Genomic DNA, 19,808 nt, shown 5'->3' with positions numbered 1-19,808 from the left:
TCAGACTGGCGCTTCAGACAGGCATCGCCGGAAACAGCCCGCGAAGGGGGCCTAGGGAGCACGTGAGCCTGCGGGAGGCGGGGGCGGCTTGGAGGTGGTGCCGGCTCGCCGGGCTGTCCGCCAGTGCATGTGTGTGTGTTTTATTTACAACAGCGGACGGGGCGGGGCGGGGAGGGGGTGGAATCCGTCACAGCCAAAGGGAAGGTGTCCACCTGCAGACGGAGGTAGAGAAAGGCCGTCTTCGTGTGAAGCTAGGGAGTTAATGCGTTCGTCGTTGAAAAAAATACACGGAAAAGTAAAAGGACGGAGTGAGTAGGGGATGGAATGGGAAGGAAAATTTCCTCGGTACATCATTTTTATTCTGAGATCTTTGATTCAATTACCTATTTTTAAATTAAATGGCTTTTTTAAGTGTGTGCGATGAAAGTTTCTCTTGTCCGCTAACACCTCCTTCCGCTGATCCCCTTTGCTGAGGCTAGTACTGTCAACCGAGTCGTTTGTCCCTTGAGAGTTTTTCTGCGCATCTACCCTACAAATAAATGTGTGGTGTGTGGGTGTGTATGATGCATTCTCCAAATGAATTAGAGAAATTCTCATCAAAGAAATGATAATGGGTTATTTGCTTTGTACCAGACATTATTCTAAAGTCTTTATGTGAAAGATCATGTTTAATTCTCATTATGGTCCTGGGAAGATACCTGACAAATGACGTTACTGTGGTTACAAATTCATGGACTCTGAAGTCTAGTGTACCTAAGTGTTGAAGCTGGGAACCACACGCTTGATCTTAATCACTATGCTATTATAGCCTCTACTGTTTCACAGTAATAGTCACGGGTTTTTAAAAATATCTTATCCCAGCCTGGTGGGGTGGCCCAAGCCTGTAATCCCAGCCACTCAGGAGGCTGAGGCAGGAGGCCAATCTCAGCAAATTTAGTGAGACCTTAAACAATTTAATGAGACTCTATCTCAAAATGAAACAAAAGAGACTGGAGTAGCTCACAAAGCGCCCAGGTGTTCAATCCCCCAGACAAAAACAAACTTTATCTGATTTAATCCCCACACTCCTATTACATAAGCAGACAGTCTCAATTTTCACAGTTTCCCCAGAGACAGGATTTTTTTAAATGTTTTGCCTGTGTACCTCAGACATGCACCATTTGTGGTACAAGATTCTCCAAAGTAGATTCTTATAATATATTTTTCCTCCCCCTCGAACACACAATGAAGATAGCAGTAGGAACTATTATTAAGACTTAATACCTGCCAAACATATTCTTTGTGTATTAACTGACTTCATAGAAATCCAAATTACATTTTTCAAATTCAGTGTGCCTCTTCATGCCAACTCAGAAAGTATGACTTTCAAATTTCTAGCAGGAATAAGAATCTGCCAAATCGTTTCTCCCCTGAAATTCTAAATTAGTTAAAATTAAAAAAAAAACAGGAAAAAATACATACAAAATTTATTAGGTATATAAGGCATGGGAGCATCAGACTCCTAAGAAGGTTTTTATTCTTTTTTTAAGAATCCCCTGAGGGTCTGTCTTCCTTTTCCTTTTCTTTCTTTTTTTTTTTTTTTTTTTGTCAAGTCAGAATTAATCCTTCTCTCTACAAACTAGGAGGAAGGGTGAAGGTGGTGTAAGCCTATAGTCCCAACTACTGGGGAGGCTGAGGCAGAGGGATAACTTGAGTCCAGGGGTTGGAGACCAGCCTGGACAACATAACAAGACCCCATCTCAAAAGAAAAAAAAGTAAAAAAAATAAAAGTTGATGAGATTTCTAAATGATATATGCCAAACACTACTTTCTATCTCTGAATCTGACTATTCTAGATACTTAAAATGAGCGTGGTCTTGAAATATGTGTCCTTTTTGCCTGGTTTATTTCACTTAAAATAATGCCTTCAGAGTTCATCCATGTCTTTCCATGTCAGAAGGAAATTCCTTTATAAATCTGGATAATACCACATTTTGTTTATGATCCATCCATCCGTGGACATTCAAGTTTCGTCCACTTTTTGATTGTGAATAATGCTATAAAAATGAGTGTACAAATATCTGTGAAGTCCTTGCTTTCAGTTCTCATGGGTATATATCCAGAAGTAAAATGGCTGGATCATAAGGTAATTCTGTATTTAATTTTGTAAAGAATCACCAAAATGTTTTCCACAGCAGCTGCACCATTTTACATTTCTACCTGTGATGTACAAGGGTTCCAATTTCTTCACATACTTCAACACTTGTTATTTTCTGTGTGATTGTATGTGTACACATGCTTATATCAGCCATCTTAATGGATGTGAAGTGATATTTTTGATTTGCATTTTCCTAATGATTAGGATATTGAGCATTTTCATGTGTTTGTTATTAGTCAGCTGTTTATCTTCCTTAGATAAATATGTAGTCCATTCAAGCTTTGCCTCACTATGTTGCTAAGGCTGGCCTCAGAGTCATGATCCTCCTATTTCAGTAGGGACTAACAAGAGACTACAGATGTGCGCTAAAGCACCTGGTCCTTTGTCTATTTTTTAATTGAATTGTTTGTTTTTGCTCAGTTTTAGGAATAGTTTGCATATTGTAGATATTAGTCCCTTATCAGATGTATGATGGACATTTTCTCCCATTCTAGCATTTGCCTTTTCCTCCTGTTGATAGTGTCCCTTCATGCACAAAGCTTCATAATTTTGATGAAGTCCAGTTGACTGACTTTTCCCTTTGTTGCTTGTGCTTTTGACGTCATATATAAGAAATCATTACTGAATACAATGTCATGAAGCTTTTCCCATTTTCTTCTAAATGTTTTATAGTGGTTGGTCTTATGTTTCATTCTTTGTTCCATTTTAAGAATGGTATAAGTGTATTTTTCATAGTTTTCTTATCTGGTTTGGACATCAGGTAATGCTAGTGTAGGGAGCCATAGAATTGGTTTGAAGATTATTTTAAGCTGCAGACATTGCAAATTCAAAAGATGTAAAAAAAATCCTTCTGGGAGCTTCCTTTATCATCCTAAAAGAAGCAACCTCATGGAATTGAAGCTGCCATAATGTCCTTCCTCAGGGGAATTTCATGGTGTAAAGAAGTCTGAAAAACCACACAGCTTAAGTGGTTTTCACAAATTCCTATCTTCTCCCAAAACCTCAATTAAAAAAAAAAAACACCTACTTCTTGTTCTTATAGAAACCTTCCTCCGCATTCCCTTTTCCCAACTTATATCTACTAAGCCTCTAACTTCAATCAGTTAGTAACTAGCTCCTCCTTTTGTTAGCATCAGCGTATATAAAAATAAGTCTTTGGGAGGAGTTTGTTGTTGATGATTTGTTGTTTGTTTGTTTACTTTCAGTAGTGGGGATTGAATCCAGGGCCTCAAGCATGCTAGGATTGGGGGAGTTTTGTATAAAAAGACTTATTCAGAACTATAAGTTGATGGTGGTGTTTAGTTCTTCTGTGCCCTTGCTGATTTTCTGTTCTGTTAATCTTTTATTAGTTTAATTTGCTAGTCCTTATACATTGAACAAAAGAAAGGAAAAGTTTTTCCTCCTCAACACTAGCTTCATAAAATGAACTAAAGAGTGTTTCTTCTTACTTCATATTCTGAAAAAGATTATACAGAATTAGTATTAATTCTTCTTTAAACATTTGGTAAATTTCTCCATTGAAAACTGGGATTGGAGATTTCTTTTGGGGAACTTTTATTGCAAATTCCATTTATAGTACTACTCAAATTATTTAATATTAAATGAGTTATAGTTATGCACGTGTGTGTGTGTTTGTGTGTGTGTGTGTGTATGTGTGCTTGAGATAGGATCTCACTAAATTTATTGCCCAGGGTGGCCTCTTATTTGTGGTCCTCCTGCCTCAGCTTCCTGAGTAGCTGGAATTATTTTTTAGTTCTAAAATTTCCATTTTATTTCTTTCTTTTTTTTTTTCCAAAACTGGGGCTTGAACAAGAAGCACTCTGCCACTGAGCTATATTCCCAGGCCCTTTTCATTTTTTACTTTGAGACAGTGTCTTGCTAAATTGCCAAGGCTGGCCTCAAACTTGCCATCCTCCTGCTTCAGCCTATAAGTAGCTAGGATTACAAGTATGCATATCACCACACCTATCTTCCATTTTACTCTATCTTCTATATTATTGCCCGAACTTCGTTTCTTTGTTGAGACTTTTTTCATTCATTTCAAGTATGTTCTTATTTGCTCATTGAAGAATTTTTATCATGGTTGCTTTAAAATCTTTGTCATATAATTCTAACATCTATGTCACCTTGGTATTATAATCATATTAGTCCTTTTGGGCTTTTATAATAAAATATCAAATACTGAATGGCTTGACTAGGGCTATGGCACATGCCTGTGATCCCAGTTACTCAGAATCTGAGACAGGAGTATCACAATTTGAGGCTAGTCTCAGTACTTTGGTGAGACCCAATCTCAAAAAATAAAAAGTGCTTGGAGTATACTTAGTGGCAGAACACCCCTGAGTTCAATATCTAGTACAAAAAAACAGTGTTTTATAAACAATGAAAATTTACTTCTGACACTTCTGGAGGCTGAAAAGTCTAAGATTCAGGGACCAGCAGATTCAGTGTCTACTGAGGGCGGTTGCCTGGTTCACGAATGACCATCTTTTCACTGTGTCCTATATAGTGGAAGGAGGTAGAGAGCTTTTGGGCCTCTTTTAAAAGTCACTCATCAGATTCCTGAGAGCTCTGATCTTGTGATCTTATCACGTCACAAAGGTCCCTCCTCATACCACCATCTTCGGGATTATGGTTTTTAACCTACTAATTTGAGGCAGTGAACACAAGTGTTCAGACTAGCAGAATCTATTCATTATCTTTTCTTGTTCAATTTGAGCTCTTCCTGGTTCTTGGTATGGCAAGAGGCTTTCTACTGAAATCTGAACTTTTTTCACCGTTGTTGGGGTGCTGGGGATGGAACCCAGGGCCTTGCACATACTAAGCAAATACCATACCACTGAGCTACACTCCAGTCGAAACCTGAACATTTTTGTATCATGCTATAAGACTCTGGATCTTATTTAAATATGTTTTAAAGGGCTTTTCCTGACACTGCTCCAGCAAGGAATGGAGAACACTGCTTTTTGCTGCCAGTTGGGGGAATAAGACCAATCTCCCCTCCCATTGGCCTCCATTGGCACCCAGGGCAGGGTCTCCTCATTATTGCTGGCTAGGGATGGATGTCCAGTCTCACACATGGTCTCCACTGACACTGTTACTAGTAAGTGACATCATCAACTGATGGGATGAAGGTCCCAACTTCCTTCAGGGTCTTCTCTGACACTATGATGACAGGGATGTTAGAGCACATCATTGAGCTTCTTGAAGGAAGAAGTCTAGGCTCCCCACTCAGACTTTGTCTGCACATGGTTGGGGGGATGGAGAGCATCCCAGCTTTATCTGAAAAAAAAAAAAAAGGCATTGTTTTTCAGAAAAAAATCAGTTTTTTTCCTGTGGTGTTGGCTAGAATAGAGGCAGTATCATAAAAGTTTTCTGTCAGGCAGGGGATGTAGCTTAGTGATGAGTCCTTGCCTGACATGCATTGGAGTCCTGGGTTAGATCCCCAGCACCAACTCACCCACCCACCCACCTCCGCCACCAAAAAAAAAAAAAACAGAGAAAGAGCAGAAGGTAAAATACAGGGCTGGAGATGTAACACAATGATAGAGCACTTGCCCAGCACTATAAAAATAACTAACTTTTAAATTAGCTTTATTTCTTTATAGCTGCCCCCTTCTTGATCCTTTGGCCAAAGAGAACAGATTTTTGGCATTTCTTGGTGACCGGCTTCTTCAGCACCAAATCTGAGATATATAAGAAAAAAAAGTAAATAAATAAACAGTGGAACTTGCCACTGTGTCATTTCGTAGGCCCTCAGGCCCCTAGCTTTCTGCCTTCTTCTCTACTTTTCAGGGTCTCATTATGTTTAGTTTATATATAATGCCCAGGGATTTTAGTTGCACTTAAAGGAAGGAATAAGGGAAAGTTTATCTACTCCACCTTTCCAGAAGCAGAATTTTCCATGGAAAATTTGTATGACAGAAATTGACACATGTCAAGAATTCTGAAAACCAGGTTCTGGTTCTAGGCAGGACAGCCATAGGCATTTAAGCAGGGCAATGATGAAATCAAAGGGAATTGACCAAACCGTAGCCCTCCATTCAAAGTGATTGAACATGCAGGGTGGCAATTTAGGAAGAGTTATTGACTTCCTGGGAGTTAATCTGCCATCTCCTGGGCTCCCTTTACTTAATAGGCAGCTTTGCTAACTGAGCACCCATCCTTCTCAGGAAAGCAGCACCTGGAAGATTTGATGAATTGTATTCTCTTCTTTCTATGCCAGCACTACTATCAGTGACTAGTACTCAGGAAGTGTTTGGATGTCGTGGCAAGGTTCATAACATGTTTAGGGAATAGAATGTACTTGAAGATCGTGGTTAAGTCTCCAAACTTAGAAATCCCTGCTTCCATCAGAAAAGTGACAGGAAGAGAGAACTCCAGCAGGATCTTCCCAAACCTCAACAAGAAGAAAATTTCACCAAATACCCATTTAGAGAAAACTTCCCATGGAAAGAAAAGAATCTTTGCAGAGCAGATGAAAAGATGAGCCATGTATGTAAAAATCCAGACAAAAGACAAGACAAAATTTCTCAAGAAAAATTGGGGTGCACCACTATTATCAAAGCTAGCTTATGTCCCATGAGAGAAAAGCTTATGACATCATGTTGATGGAATGCATTGGCTGAAAGAGACCTTGATAAGAAAAGAAAATGCTATGTCAGACCAAAAAATATTGAGGAAGAATACAAATATTTCAAAAAGTATCCTCAAGTCAATTTATATCTGTAATTCCAGCAACTCGAAGGGATAAAGCAGGAAGATTACAAGTTTAAAGTCAGCCTAAACAATTTAGCAAGATGCTATCTCAAAATAACTGAATAATTAAGAGGGCTTAGTGATAAATGCCTCAGGGCCCAATCCCCAGTATGGGGCCAGGGTGGGAGCAGGAGAGTAGTATCATCGTATCTCAGATGTTGCTCAGAGAATCTCCTGGATGATCAAGTCCCTGAAGAAGGATGTTCAGGCTATGATGACCCCAGGATCCAGGTAACAGTGCCCCATTTGGACCAGATGCCACCAACCCAAGGTTAGGATCACAGCAGGACCTCCACAAGAGCAAGACAGAGCAGTCTTTTCCACACTACACAACACAGGAGACCTCTTTATTAACCCCTCCCCACACAAATGAATGCCACATGCCTAAGATTGGGTCCTCCACAGCATTCTGTTAGAGGTCAGGTATTACCAAGATATTCCAAGAGACAGTTCTTGAAAACCTTCCCCCACTTCTAGAAAGTGAGGCAGAACCTCCCCAGGAATAATCACTGTGAGTCTTTACTGGTCCATTGCCCCCTCCAGTGGCAAGAAGTTCCAGCCTCTGGCCACACAACCAGGTGACAGATGCAGTTCACCTTCCAGGTTTATTCTAGCTTGTAATGAAACCATTTCTGAAGCTCTAGAACCTCAGGTAGATAATTTCTTCTCTATTAAAAAGACTTTTCTCCTTCCTTTTGGTGCTGTTAACATGATAACACAATGGCTCACATGGATGTGTGATAAAATTACAATTTGTAAGATGTTTTACAACTGTAGAACATATATGAATCTCACATTTAACTGCTTCCATTTCATCTGTAGATCCTGTAATTATAGTTTTGTTTATTTTTAGTGGTACTGTGGATTGGACCCAGGGCCTCATATGTTTTAGGCAGCCCTCTATTAATGAGTTACATCCCTAGCTGTTTTGTTTTGTTTTGAGATAGAGACTCCTTAAATGCAGGCTTGACCTTGAACTTGAAATTTTCCTTCTTTAGTCTCCCAAGGAGTTGGGATTACAAGGGGCACAACTCCACACCAGACGTAATTATAGTATTTTTGAAGTTGTTAACAAATTCACTATGGGCTGGGGATGTGGCTCAAGCGGTAGCTCGCTCGCCTGGCATGCGTGTGGCCCAGGTTGGATCCTCAGCACCACATACAAACAAAGATGTTGTATCTGCCGAAAACTAAAAAATAAATATTAAAATTCTCTCTCTTTCCCTCTCTCTCTTTAAAAATAAAAACAAATTCAATAAAGTAATCCAGAAATATGGCAATCATTTTTTATGTCCTAAAATAATTTTTCTCATTTGTTTTTATTGCTTTAAGTGATTATACAACAGTTCAAATGGAAATATCATAAGATGATAATTTCTAGGATAGTGTTTTTTAAATTTACATCCATAGAAATGTTAATATTATAAATTGTTTCTATCTTGTTTGATTTTTACATAGTGAAATCAGTAAATTTTTATTCCTAGGTAGGAAGACTTTTCTGTTGATCCAAAAACAGTATTTTTTGGTCTTTCTTGTAATTTTGAATTTTCTCCTTTTTAGTTGCACTGCTGAAGTTAAATGTGTATATAATTGCTCAAACAGAAGCTCAGCAAAATTGTAATTCTTAAGATTATATTTTGTAGGTATGGTTTATTTAGAAGTTAATTTTCTGAGTCATATGTTTTTCTTTCCTTGAATTTCTAGACAGCATAAGGGTAGTCCTCCAATTGATGCTCTTTCCAGAACAGTATCTGGAATTTTATATGAGTAACCTTGCCATAAAGAACATTTTGTAGGGAAGGCAGAATTTTACATTTGCTCTCTTTCGAGATTTTTTTTCAGCTGGGTAAGAGAATTAAATCTATGTAAGAAAAATCAACAGGGAAAAAGAATATAAATTTATTTAATTCAAGTTTTATGTGGTACAGGAGTCTTCATAAGAACATGAAGAATCAAAGATACAGAGATATAAATATATGCCAGCTTAGATAATGAGTAGTAAATTATGAAGATAGGAAAAGCAGAGATAATTGAGCTGGGACAATTAATTGGGTAAAATGGATGGGAGAATCAGGATTAGTCTTAAAAAGGTTGGTTTCACAGATTTCCCTCTGCCTCAACTTCTTGTCCTTGATGATAAGAATGGTACTTTCCTTTTGGTATAGCAAGGACAAAGAGTTTCATCTCTTGCACCTGCTGTTTTTGAAGTGGCCTTAACTCAAATAGTATGCTCCTTGTTTTCTTCTTCCATTTGAAACTCAAAAGTTCACTTATACGGAGCTGAATTGACTGTAATGGTAATATTAATTTATTTACAAAACAACAAAAAAGGAGATTTAAAAAAAAACCCTCTAAGCTGGCAATATTGGTGCTCATCTGTCTGTAGTACCAGTTAACTTGAGAGGCTAGGCAGGAGCATCACTTAAACCCAGGAGTTTGAGCCCAGCCTGGAAGGTATAGTGAGACCCTGTTTCAAAAAAACTAAAACACATGACTGAAAAAAGAAAAGAGCAAACTAATGGAAGAATAGTTAACAAGATCCGAAGGGCACAGATATAGTTTTGTAGTTATTTTTTTTTAATTCTTTTTGAAACCGGGCACCATGGTGCACGCCGACTGAGCAATTTAGTGAGACCCTGTTCAAAATAAAAATATATATATATATATATATATATAAAGGGCTGTGGATGTAGCTCAGAGATAAAGCGCCCCTGGGTTGAAACCCCAGTATGAAAAGCAGAAAAAGAAAACGGTTTTGAAACGTGACTGTTCTGGACGTTCCAAGTTGACAGGTGAAAGGTACGAGGAGAAGAAAACGTGCCTGGCCAGCAGAGAGCGCCAAGGGGCGCTATCCTTTGTGCCACTCCCTCGGGTCTTGCCACGCCCCTCTCCCGCCTCTACTTCCGCTTCCGAAGAGTTGAGGGCCCGCATTTCCGGGAGCGCGCCGCGTGGAGTTGTGTTGCTGCGGGTCCCAACATGGTGGGGTCTCCGTTCGTCGTCCCACCCGGGCCGATTCTTTCTCTGAACCCGCAGGAAGACGTCCAGTTTCAGAAGGAGGTGCAGCACGTCCGCCAGCGCGTAACCCAGGTGAGCGGACGCACGGTCCGGGCTGCGAGGGAAGGCGGTGCGTCTTGCCGGGAGCTTTCCGGATCGCGCGGTTCGCGGCCAGGACGCGACCTGCCTTCCCTGGGCTTCTGCTACCTCCAGGGCCTTCCACAGTGAGCTCCCCACCGAATGGGGGACCGAACTTATGAGTTTAGAGGCCACGGTGCGCGAGACGAGGAGGTTTACTCTGATGGAGAAATACTGTGGGGTTTGGTTGCTAAATTTTAGGACGTTCCTGTGGAGACTAGAGGGAGGCATGGGGTGACGCAGGAGAAGAAGGGAACCGGCCGAGGGGTTCCCACAGATTAATACCATGTTAGGGGATGTCAGGCTTCTGCTTTACCGCCCAAAATTACATGCCCGGTAGTTTGGGAGTTAAGATATTATTTACCAAGTTCCCTTTGCCGATTGGAGCCCTTGACATCAAGTTTATATTTTCCTTGGTTTATAGCACAATATATATTGTGAAAAAACTAAATTTTTCTTACGGAAGATAAGAAAGTGATCACAGAGACACTCAGAGGTTAGTCTACATATGAAGGTTAACAAGCTTCTGGAAAAGTGTTCCATTAGATAGGAATAAACAGTGATTTGCGTCGAAAGTTGAAGGACGCACTCTATGGAATTCTCTGGGTGGAAGATCTAAAGTGATGTAATCAGATATTTACTTGCTTGTCTATCCACTCAGCCTAACCTCCAAAGCATGTACTTGATGCTGGTGCTGGGAATTCAGGCCTGAGAAAACAGTGGCAATTGTCCTTGTGGGGATATGGACAACAACTCATTCTTTAAATTATTGCTATGATAAGTAAAAATATAGGGTAGGTTCTTCAGCAGAGCACTAGAGTTTTGAAAGTTTTGTTGCAATGTTCATGTTTTTAAAATGTTTTTTTTATCTGGTCTTTTTGTCTTCAGCAAAAAAAGGAAGAAAAACTTATTCCTGGAGTAATTTTTGTGGGCCATCTGCCTCCAGCACTTTATGAAACCCAAATCAAAGCATATTTCTCTCAGTTTGGCACTATTACAAGATTTAGACTATCCAGAAGTAAAAAGGTAAGTTTTCTTAAGCCAAATTGAATTGATAGTTTTGTTTTTGAATATCACTTTTAACAGATTACAGATCATACTTACATATTGTTGCGTATCAGATTTCAGAAAAGGGGATGAGATTTAAACAGCCTTGAGAAAAGTCAGTGTTATTCTAAATATTTTGCCAAAGTGATTGTCCCAAATCCTCAAATTAAATTGACAGTCTTGGTAAATGAGCCATATTACCTTGTGGCTCCTAGGCCCAGGGATAAATGAACTTAAATTCGAACACCGGGTTCATCTTGTATGCCTCATAGAGCCAACTCTTTAATAGCAAAAGTTTATATAGTAAGTAGTTAAGGATAAGTATTCTGTAGTTGGACTACCTTAGTTTGAGGCCTAGCTATACTAGTGACTAGCAACTGCTTGTCTGACCATGGACAAATTATATAACTTCTTCCTGCTTCATTTTTTGTGATCTAAAATAAAATTTTAAAAATCCACAATTTTCTAAAAATATTTTAACAAAGAGCAAAGAAGTAATGAATTTAAAGTTCTTAGAATTAAATACCATAAATGTTATTGTTTTATCATACTTAATCTTCTAAGAAAAAAAGACTGATGTGGTTTATTTCAAGAACAAAGGAGTGGCCCACTTCATTTATTTCCTCCACACATTTATTGGTTGTAGCTGAGACATCTAGGATATATACCCATTTTCTGCTAGTTGTCCTAAAACAGCAGGTTTTAAATTTTATATTGTCTAAGCAACATCTCAACATTAAATGAATTGATGATGGAATATAACTCAGTGGTAGAGAACTTGCCTTATATAGCACTGTGTGCTATATATGTTTCATTTTGTCTTCCATTATTTTGTTTTTGAAACAGGATCTTGCTGAGTTTGAACTTGGAATCCTGCTTCGGCCTCTTGAGCCCCTGGGATTACAGGCATGCACCACCACACCCAGTTTACATATGTTTTTAAAGGGAATCTTAAATTTCCATCTCACCAGAATAACATTTTTTTGTGTGTTTCCCTCTGCCTTCTTCTTCTCCATTTACCTACTTATAATAGTTTTCTTATATGGAGATTTCAAATATCCTGAAGTTGACTAGAGAATAAATTGGGTGTCCACCATACAGCTTTATCAAATATCAATTCATATAGCTTTATCAAATATCAAATTGATTTACTTGGTTTTTTTATTAATTGTAAACTATAGCATTCTGTAAGGTGTGTGTTTGGGGTTTTTTTGTTGTTTTGGTTTTTTGTTTCCTTTAGTAATCTGTTTTGAGCTTTATTCATGTAACTGGTGCATTATTCTGTTTTGGTTTGGTTTGAGTTTTTTTTCTTTTTTGAGAGAGAGAGAGGATTTTAATATTTATTTTTTAGTTTTCGGCGGACACAACATCTTTGTTTGTATGTGGTGCTTAGGATTGAACCCGGGCCGCACACATGCCAGGCAAGCGCGCTACCGCTTGAGCCACATCCCCAGCCCTGGTTTGGTTTTTTTGCCTGTATTTTATTTGCTTATTTTTGTATGTGGTGCTAAGGGTTGAACCCAGTGCCTCACCCATGCTAGGCAAGCGCTAAGGTTTCTACAGTTTTTCACACTTTTTTTCTTTCGGCAGTACTGAGGATCGAACCCAGGGTGTTGCACATGCTAGTCAATCTCTCTACCATTGAGTTATATCTCCAACTACAGTTTTTCTATTGGTAAAGCATCATATAACATGCTTGGTATTAGGAATTTATGACTAGTAAGACTGCCAGTTAGCAAAGAACTGTGGGAACTGCCAGATTTCCTTTATAAATGGGACATTGCTATTGAAAATATTCTAGCCATAGTAATCATGTGTTTATATAAAAATATACGAGTACCTAAAAATCCACTGTTTGGATGACTTTGTATTCCCCCCCACACACCCCAGACAATCCCTGGAATACATGAATTAAAGTTGGAATTATAGGTATCAAAATTGCTAATAAGGTACTAATGAGTATTATTTAAATTTAAGGCAATTTAGGGGTTGATGACTTGTTAGAGGGTAATTATTTTTGTGGTGGATTTCCATTGCAGACTGGAAATAGCAGAGGCTATGCCTTTGTGGAGTTTGAGTCTGAAGATGTTGCCAAGATAGTTGCTGAAACAATGAATAACTACCTTTTTGGTGAAAGACTCTTGGTGTGTAAGTGCTCTTATCTTACCCTGGAGTTTCGTGGATGCTTCTGTTGGTGCATGACTGATGTGAAAGACAGATGGCTTAGCTGCTTTGGATATGCCACTTCATCTCTGGGATGGTTCTTGTAAGGAGTGGTACAAGGATGTAAGTTTTCCAGGAAGGTTATGTTTTTTTCTAGCATGAAAACAGTATATACACTGAGATGGAATTGAACAAATTACTTCAGGGATGTTTGAGGGAAGCTGCTAATCTATCCTCAGTGGGTAGTGAGAAAACCTTCCTTTGGGAGGTATTATTTAAATTGAAACCTGGAGGTTAAGCAGGAGGGAACCAGGTGAAGGGGTGGGAATGATGAAGCTGCTTTGACATTCTTTATATAGTTGTAGGCATAGGTAGGTTTTTCTAGAATAGTATTTTGGGGACTCTGGCATGCAAAAAGGAGTAAATTTTACAGCACAAGCCAGTACATGTACAGATGTACATAACTAGATAAACATAACTAAAGAAAAAGTCCAGTGACATAATTCTTAAACCCCTGTTTAAGAATTGGTGTTCTCTTCAGCTAAATTGATTTTATTGCCCCAAAAGGCCACTGTGAGTTTGAAAAATATTGCTTTTACATCACGTCGTTGAATATAGAGTGGCCATGATTGTTGTATTTGCCTTGTTCTTAGTAAAGTTGAGTATTATACTTACTGTCCATGGGAATTCATCTTTTGTGAATTGTCTGTTCATATCTTTTGCCTTGGCTTAATATCTTTCACAAAAACTCTTTCCTAGCTTCCGTGTTACATTATTGTGAATATTTGCATACTGCAGTGTAGTCATTGTTCCAGTTCGCTCTGTTCTATTTGTTGTTTTCCTAGCTTTATATTTTGAATTCAGGTCTACAGAGAAACAGAACAGCATGAAGAACATACTGCTCTCTTGAATTCATCCTTTTTTAAATATTCTGATACATTGACTTTATCTCTCCTCATCTATATAAATATACTCAGTTTTGTTTCATTGATCTATTTGAAATAAACAGTCATAATACTAGAATTAAATGGCTTTGTAAGGAGTGGTACAAGGATGTAAGTTTTCCAGGAAGGTTATAGTGGAAATTCAAAAATTTTTTCTAGCATGAGAACAATATTTTCACTGAGATGGAATTAAACAAATTACTTCAGGGATGTTTGAGGGAAGCTGCTAATCTATCCTCAGTGGGTAGTGAGAAAACTACGCACAATCCTCCTGTCTCCGCCTCCCAAGATGCTGGGATACAGGTATATGCCACTGTGCCTGGCTAAAAGACAGTTTTGAGATGACTAAAGAAACATTAAGGAGGGTAGGGCTGTTGCCTAGCATGCATGGGACACTGGGTTCGATCCTCAACACCACATTAAAAAAAAAAAGCCATTTTGTCCATCTACAACTATACAAACTTTTTTTTTTTTTCTTTTTTAAGAAACATAGAGACAGACATTATATACTATGATATTGTGGTTGTGTAGGGGAATTTTCTTACTCTGAAGAGATTTATGATGGGCTAATAGCAAAGGTAAGGAATCACATTTCAAAATCAGTCTAAATGACAATGACTGCAACTCTTTCACACAAGCCATATAGGGAGTACAGGAGCAACAACCAGATTAGAAGTTCATCCCACAAAAATTGGCAAATGGAGACAGTAATTTTTGCATTCCCAGAGATACAAAAGCATCCCTGTCCAGATTTCACTACACTTGGGAGGTAGGGATCAGTTTCTGGCCATCCCACTTTTCCAGGTTTTTGAGCTGACAGGGCTGCCCAGGTAGCATATCTCTATCCCAGTTCCTGTTGCTGTCAGAGGGACTTCCAGAAGCCTGGGGGAGATCACGGGTTCCTTCTCGTAGTAACAGAATGGCTTGCCAGGAGGAAGTAGTTCAAGTAGGTGAAGTGAATAATGTTGCCTGTGCTTACAAGATCAGTACTATACTGAGTCTGACTGTGGAAGATAGCAGAAAGGATCCCAAACAATTGGTTGTTCTGTCCCAAAGCATTAACTCACTCCATTAGGGTATAATTGGTTTATCTATTGCTCTAGTGTGAGATTACACATCATGATCATGATGTGAGAAATAACACTAGGGAAATTTCTAAAGCTAACATGGAAAGCTTTTCCTACCACTTGGTTGAAAACTTTTACTTCTTAAAAATAGGTCGTTTTATGCCACCAGAAAAAGTACACAAAGAACTTTTTAAAGAGTGGAATACTCCATTTCGTCAGCCATCGTATCCAGCTGTGAAGCGGTATAATCGGAAGCGGACATTTTTTCAAAAACTGCAAATGGAAGAGCGATTTAAAAAGAAAGAAAAATTGCTCAGGAAAAAACTAGCAGCAAAAGGAATTAATTATGATTTTCCTTCATTGGTAAGCATTCCTTCATGAAATTTTTTCAGTGGTTTCTCTTAGGGATAGACTTTGTACCTCACTAGTTATAAAATGTGTCTGTGACTATGAAAAGTAATCCAGTACTTATCACACATTGGGTTTTTAGGTTTTGAGTTTTTTGTTGTTTTTTCCCTCCCTTTTTCTCCTTCTGTGCTGATGATTGAACCCAGCCCAAACCTCTCACATACTAAGCATGTGCTCCAATACTGAGCTGCACTCCATACTCCTAACCCCACATAGTAGGCTTTGACTAATTTACATGCGTGTTTGTGTTAATGGGGATTGAACCCAGAGGTGCTCTATCACTTAGCCACATCCCTTTTTATCAGTCTCACTAAGTCTCACTAAGGTACCCAGGCTGGCCTTGAACTTGGCAATCCTCTTGCCTTACCTCTTAAGTCACTGGGATGGCAGACTTGTGCCACCTGTCACAGTTTGTCTTTTAAACAGCCTGTGGATTCTTCATAAACAATTGGTAACAGATCTTATTTCTTCCATTATATGGAAGAGAGAATCCTTTTTTAAGGAATTACTTGATTTGCTTTACCCTCCCCCCATACCCACTAAGGATTGAGCCCAGTGGTACTTTACCACTGAGCTATATCTCCAGCCCTTTTTGTTTTGTTTCGGTCTGGGGATTTTGGAGACAGGGTTTGATAAAGTTGTTCAGGCTGTCCTTGAATTGTGTTTCCTTCCACCTCAGCCTTCTGGGTAAAAGTAGGCGTGTACTGCCACCCCTGACTTGCATGACTTTCCTTAGTTTTTAATTTATTGAAGTTGAACCGCTATTTAACCAAAAGCCATCATGCTCTTAGATTACCACTTAAATGTGACTTTACCAGAAATGTTTACTGTATGCTCTCAGTAAATATCAAGACTGTAAATTGTTCATCCCTATTACGCCATTCTAGTTAAAATTTTCTCGTGTTCTTTAGTAAGCACCAATTCTGAGATTTAAACGTACAGAAATGTGGTGAAATACACAAGCCAACATACAGGAAGATGAGTTGGCAGAGGTGTTCATGTAGTTCTGACTTGGTTGTAAAGGAATACTGAGGCGGCCTTGCTGAATCTTACTTTCTCCAGTCACAGTAACTAATTAGTTGTTAAGAAATGACATCTTGGACTGGGCTTGTGGCTCAGTGGTACCGTGCTTGCCTAGCATGCGTGAGGCACTGGGTTCGATCCTCAGCACCACATAAAAATAAAGACAATAAAGTCCATCAGCAACTAAGAAAAATTTAAGAAAAAAAAGAAAGAAAGAAATGACATCTTTTCCCAAGTTCTTTAGATCTTTTAACTTTATCCATAAACTAGAAGACAAATTTGTCTTCCATTGGCCCACTTCCTGGTTGTTTGTTTGTTGTTGTTGTTTTGTTTGTTTGTTTGTTTGTTTGTTTTTTAAGAGAGAGTTTTTTAATATTTATTTTTTAGTTTTCGGCGGACACAACATCTTTGTGGTACTGAGGATCAAACCCAGGCCACACACATGCCAGGCGAGCATGCTACCACTTGAGCCACATCCCCAGCCCACTTCTTGGTTGTTAATTGTTTGCCAAACACAATCCCAATCACAGTCTTAAATATTCATGTCATGGCCTTTGGCCAACTGAACTGTGTGGGAGTTGGACAGTAAAACTTGAAAATGGGCGAATAAGTATTTTTTTCTGTACCCTCTTTGTACTTAGAAAAGCAGTGTGGCTTCATTGCCACAATCCTGAGCTTAGTCCTGTGGGCCTATAGGGGTAGCATTTGTAACTTCTTTGTTTGAAATTTTAGCAAAACAAGGGGGAACACGTTTCAAATAATAAAATCTTTAGAAATCTACAATTAGGTAAAATTGTATTTATATTATGTGCCAGATAGTAGAGAAAGAAATAGGAAGGCATAATCAAAAAATAGCTGAAAAAATATGCAAATTTTTAAAGTCTTAATTTATTTTAAGGTTTTATCATCCAGTAAGACCCAAGATCCTTCAGATAAACCTACAAAGAAGAAAAAGTCTTCAGGCATACCAAAGAAGAAGAAGAAGAAGCGGGTTTCCAAAGGCACTGCTGCCACTCCTGACAAGTCTATAGATAGCCAGGTAACCTGTCTTCATATTCTGGGCACAGGTATTCCAAAATAATTTCAACGAAGAAATGTGGTTTCTGCTATTATAATTTTGGTGACATTTCTGGTAGGTTTTGTTTTGTTTGGTTTGTTTTATTTTGTTGTAGTTGTAGATGGACAGAATGCCTTTATTTTATTTGATTATTTTTATGTGGTGCTGAGGGTCAAACCCAGTGCCTCACGTATGCTAGGCAAGTGCTCTGCCACTGAGCTACCCCAGCCCATCTGGTAGTTCTTAACTGATGATAGCAGTTTGTTATCTAAGATAATTGAGTATATTCTTCCACATAATGAGTTTCCATACTTAAGTTGATAAAACACCTACTCCCTTTATTTTCTGCAATTATATTACTGAAAGGTAGATGCAAGCCAAATATAACATTGCACAACTTCTAAAACGAGAAGGGAGCTAAAGTCATGTCCGCTATCATTCCACATTTATGTATTATAATCTGCTTGATTCCAGGGCCCCACACCAGTTTGTACACCAACATTTTTAGAGAAACGAAAATCTGAAGTGGTGGGAATGGATGATGATGAAGATGATGAAATAGTTTTCAAGCTGCCCGTATATGATGCAGAAGGAGCAGTAGAGACTCCAACACCTAAACAGTCAGGGAAGAAAAGACAAAGACAAAAAACAAAGCAGTGATTCTGAATGTATTATATGAATATATATCTTCTGACAAAATGTGATGGTTTTTTTACAGTGGCTGACTATATTTTACAAGGTACAATGAAATGTAACCATCAATAGACTCAAGAGAAAACATGCTATTTGGAAAGCAATCAGTACTTTGGCTTTTTTGCCCCTGCTGAAGTATGGGGGTACATCAGAGCTTGCAGTGGTTGGGCTCACACTGCCTTTGCCCTGGTCTCAGTTTTCCTATCCCCTCTTTATTTTGCCTGTGTTAAAGGGTCACTGTTAACTGTAAATTTAACAACTAATCTGAAGCTATTTTTATCGACACCAAATAAAGACAGTCAATCCTGCTTATCATCTGTGTGGTTCTTGTGCACATTTAAGCCATCAGAGTATTTTAGATTTCAGCATCAGGTGGCTGAAATGAAGATTATATGGAGAGTGAAAATGTAGTTCAGATGTTCATACAGATTCACAAGTACTCATTTTTTACCAGTAATGTTAGTTTTGGGTGGGCCAGCATGAATTGATAACTACAATTTTGAATCAGTATCAAACATGAAATTGTGTCCAGGATACAAACCATGAACAGCAAATAAGATTTTTCTACACATTATTTGTAAATAAGACTTAAGGAGCTTGGAGGGGGCAAATTTCTGTGTTCTTTCTTCCCTCTTAAGTTTGTACCCTTGAAATGTGCTGTTGTGTTAATTAATCCAAATTCATTAAAATCAATCCTTCCCTACCATTTTATCACCCAGTATTTGTTAAATTTGTAACATAAATGCTCTGATGTAAAACAGTTGGTTTCAAGTGTATACAAAGAACAGACAGTGACAGGCACATAGAAAATGTTCATATGATCCAGTGAATGGGTAGCAACTTTCTGAAGCATTCTGAACTTTGTGGATCTGAAATTCCCTTGATTACCATTCTGTGAAAATAAATAAGCTTCTCTGTTCAGAAAATGTCATGTTTTATCACCCCAAGGATTATGTGCATTCAAAGACAAAAAAGACAAGATGAAATGAGTATTTCTTCCTTACCAACCTGTCACCTATACCACCCCACAGGTAGGGTGCCATTCATTAGCCCTTCATGGGAAAGAACTTCCTGTCTGTGGAGCAGTGAGGTGGATATTTTTAATTAGCAGAGCTAAAATTATACAATTACACAGAATAGTAGATGAAGTTCTTCAGAAAATCATCAAAAGTGGCATGGATTACATTTCATAAGAGTAGTGGAACCTGAAGTGGAAATCCCTCAGCCAATATAATAAGAAAAGTCTATAGTAAGTCAAGTACAAATAAGGTGATGAGAATAAAACTAAAATTGTGCAATCATGACCACAGCAATTCAAAAGCATTTTTTATAAATATGTACACAAAATAATGCTCTGGAATTACAGGTTGTTTTCCCCT

At 38.5% G+C, this 19,808-nt stretch overlaps 1 protein-coding gene across 1 annotated transcript; it reads left to right on the top strand.

Moving 5' to 3' along the window:
- The first annotated feature begins 156 nt into the window (after nucleotides 1-156).
- Nucleotides 157-18,741, top strand: Nifk (nucleolar protein interacting with the FHA domain of MKI67). The gene is made up of 7 exons (XM_005315901.5): nucleotides 157-308; nucleotides 9,681-9,982; nucleotides 10,916-11,053; nucleotides 13,114-13,222; nucleotides 15,400-15,611; nucleotides 17,578-17,718; nucleotides 18,211-18,741. Exons 2-7 carry the CDS (start codon nucleotides 9,872-9,874, stop codon nucleotides 18,394-18,396), a joined length of 897 nt encoding a protein of 298 aa, XP_005315958.2. The 5' UTR covers nucleotides 157-308; nucleotides 9,681-9,871; the 3' UTR covers nucleotides 18,397-18,741.
- The last annotated feature ends 1,067 nt before the right edge of the window (nucleotides 18,742-19,808 follow it).

This window comes from Ictidomys tridecemlineatus, chromosome 7 (genome assembly GCF_052094955.1).
Source record: "Ictidomys tridecemlineatus isolate mIctTri1 chromosome 7, mIctTri1.hap1, whole genome shotgun sequence".
In the NCBI taxonomy this organism is placed as follows: domain Eukaryota; kingdom Metazoa; phylum Chordata; class Mammalia; order Rodentia; family Sciuridae; genus Ictidomys; species Ictidomys tridecemlineatus.
Note: the sequence above shows the minus strand (reverse complement) of the source record. Positions and strands in the feature narration are given on the sequence as shown.

Excerpts from the sequence above, each read along its gene's own strand:
- Nifk (XM_005315901.5), top strand. The coding sequence starts at position 9,872 with ATGGTGGGGTCTCCGTTCGTCGTCCCACCCGGGCCGATTCTTTCTCTG. Across the intron at positions 15,612-17,577 it reads ATTATGATTTTCCTTCATTG|GTTTTATCATCCAGTAAGAC; the intron begins GTAAGCATTCCT and ends ATTTATTTTAAG. Across the intron at positions 17,719-18,210 it reads ACAAGTCTATAGATAGCCAG|GGCCCCACACCAGTTTGTAC; the intron begins GTAACCTGTCTT and ends GCTTGATTCCAG.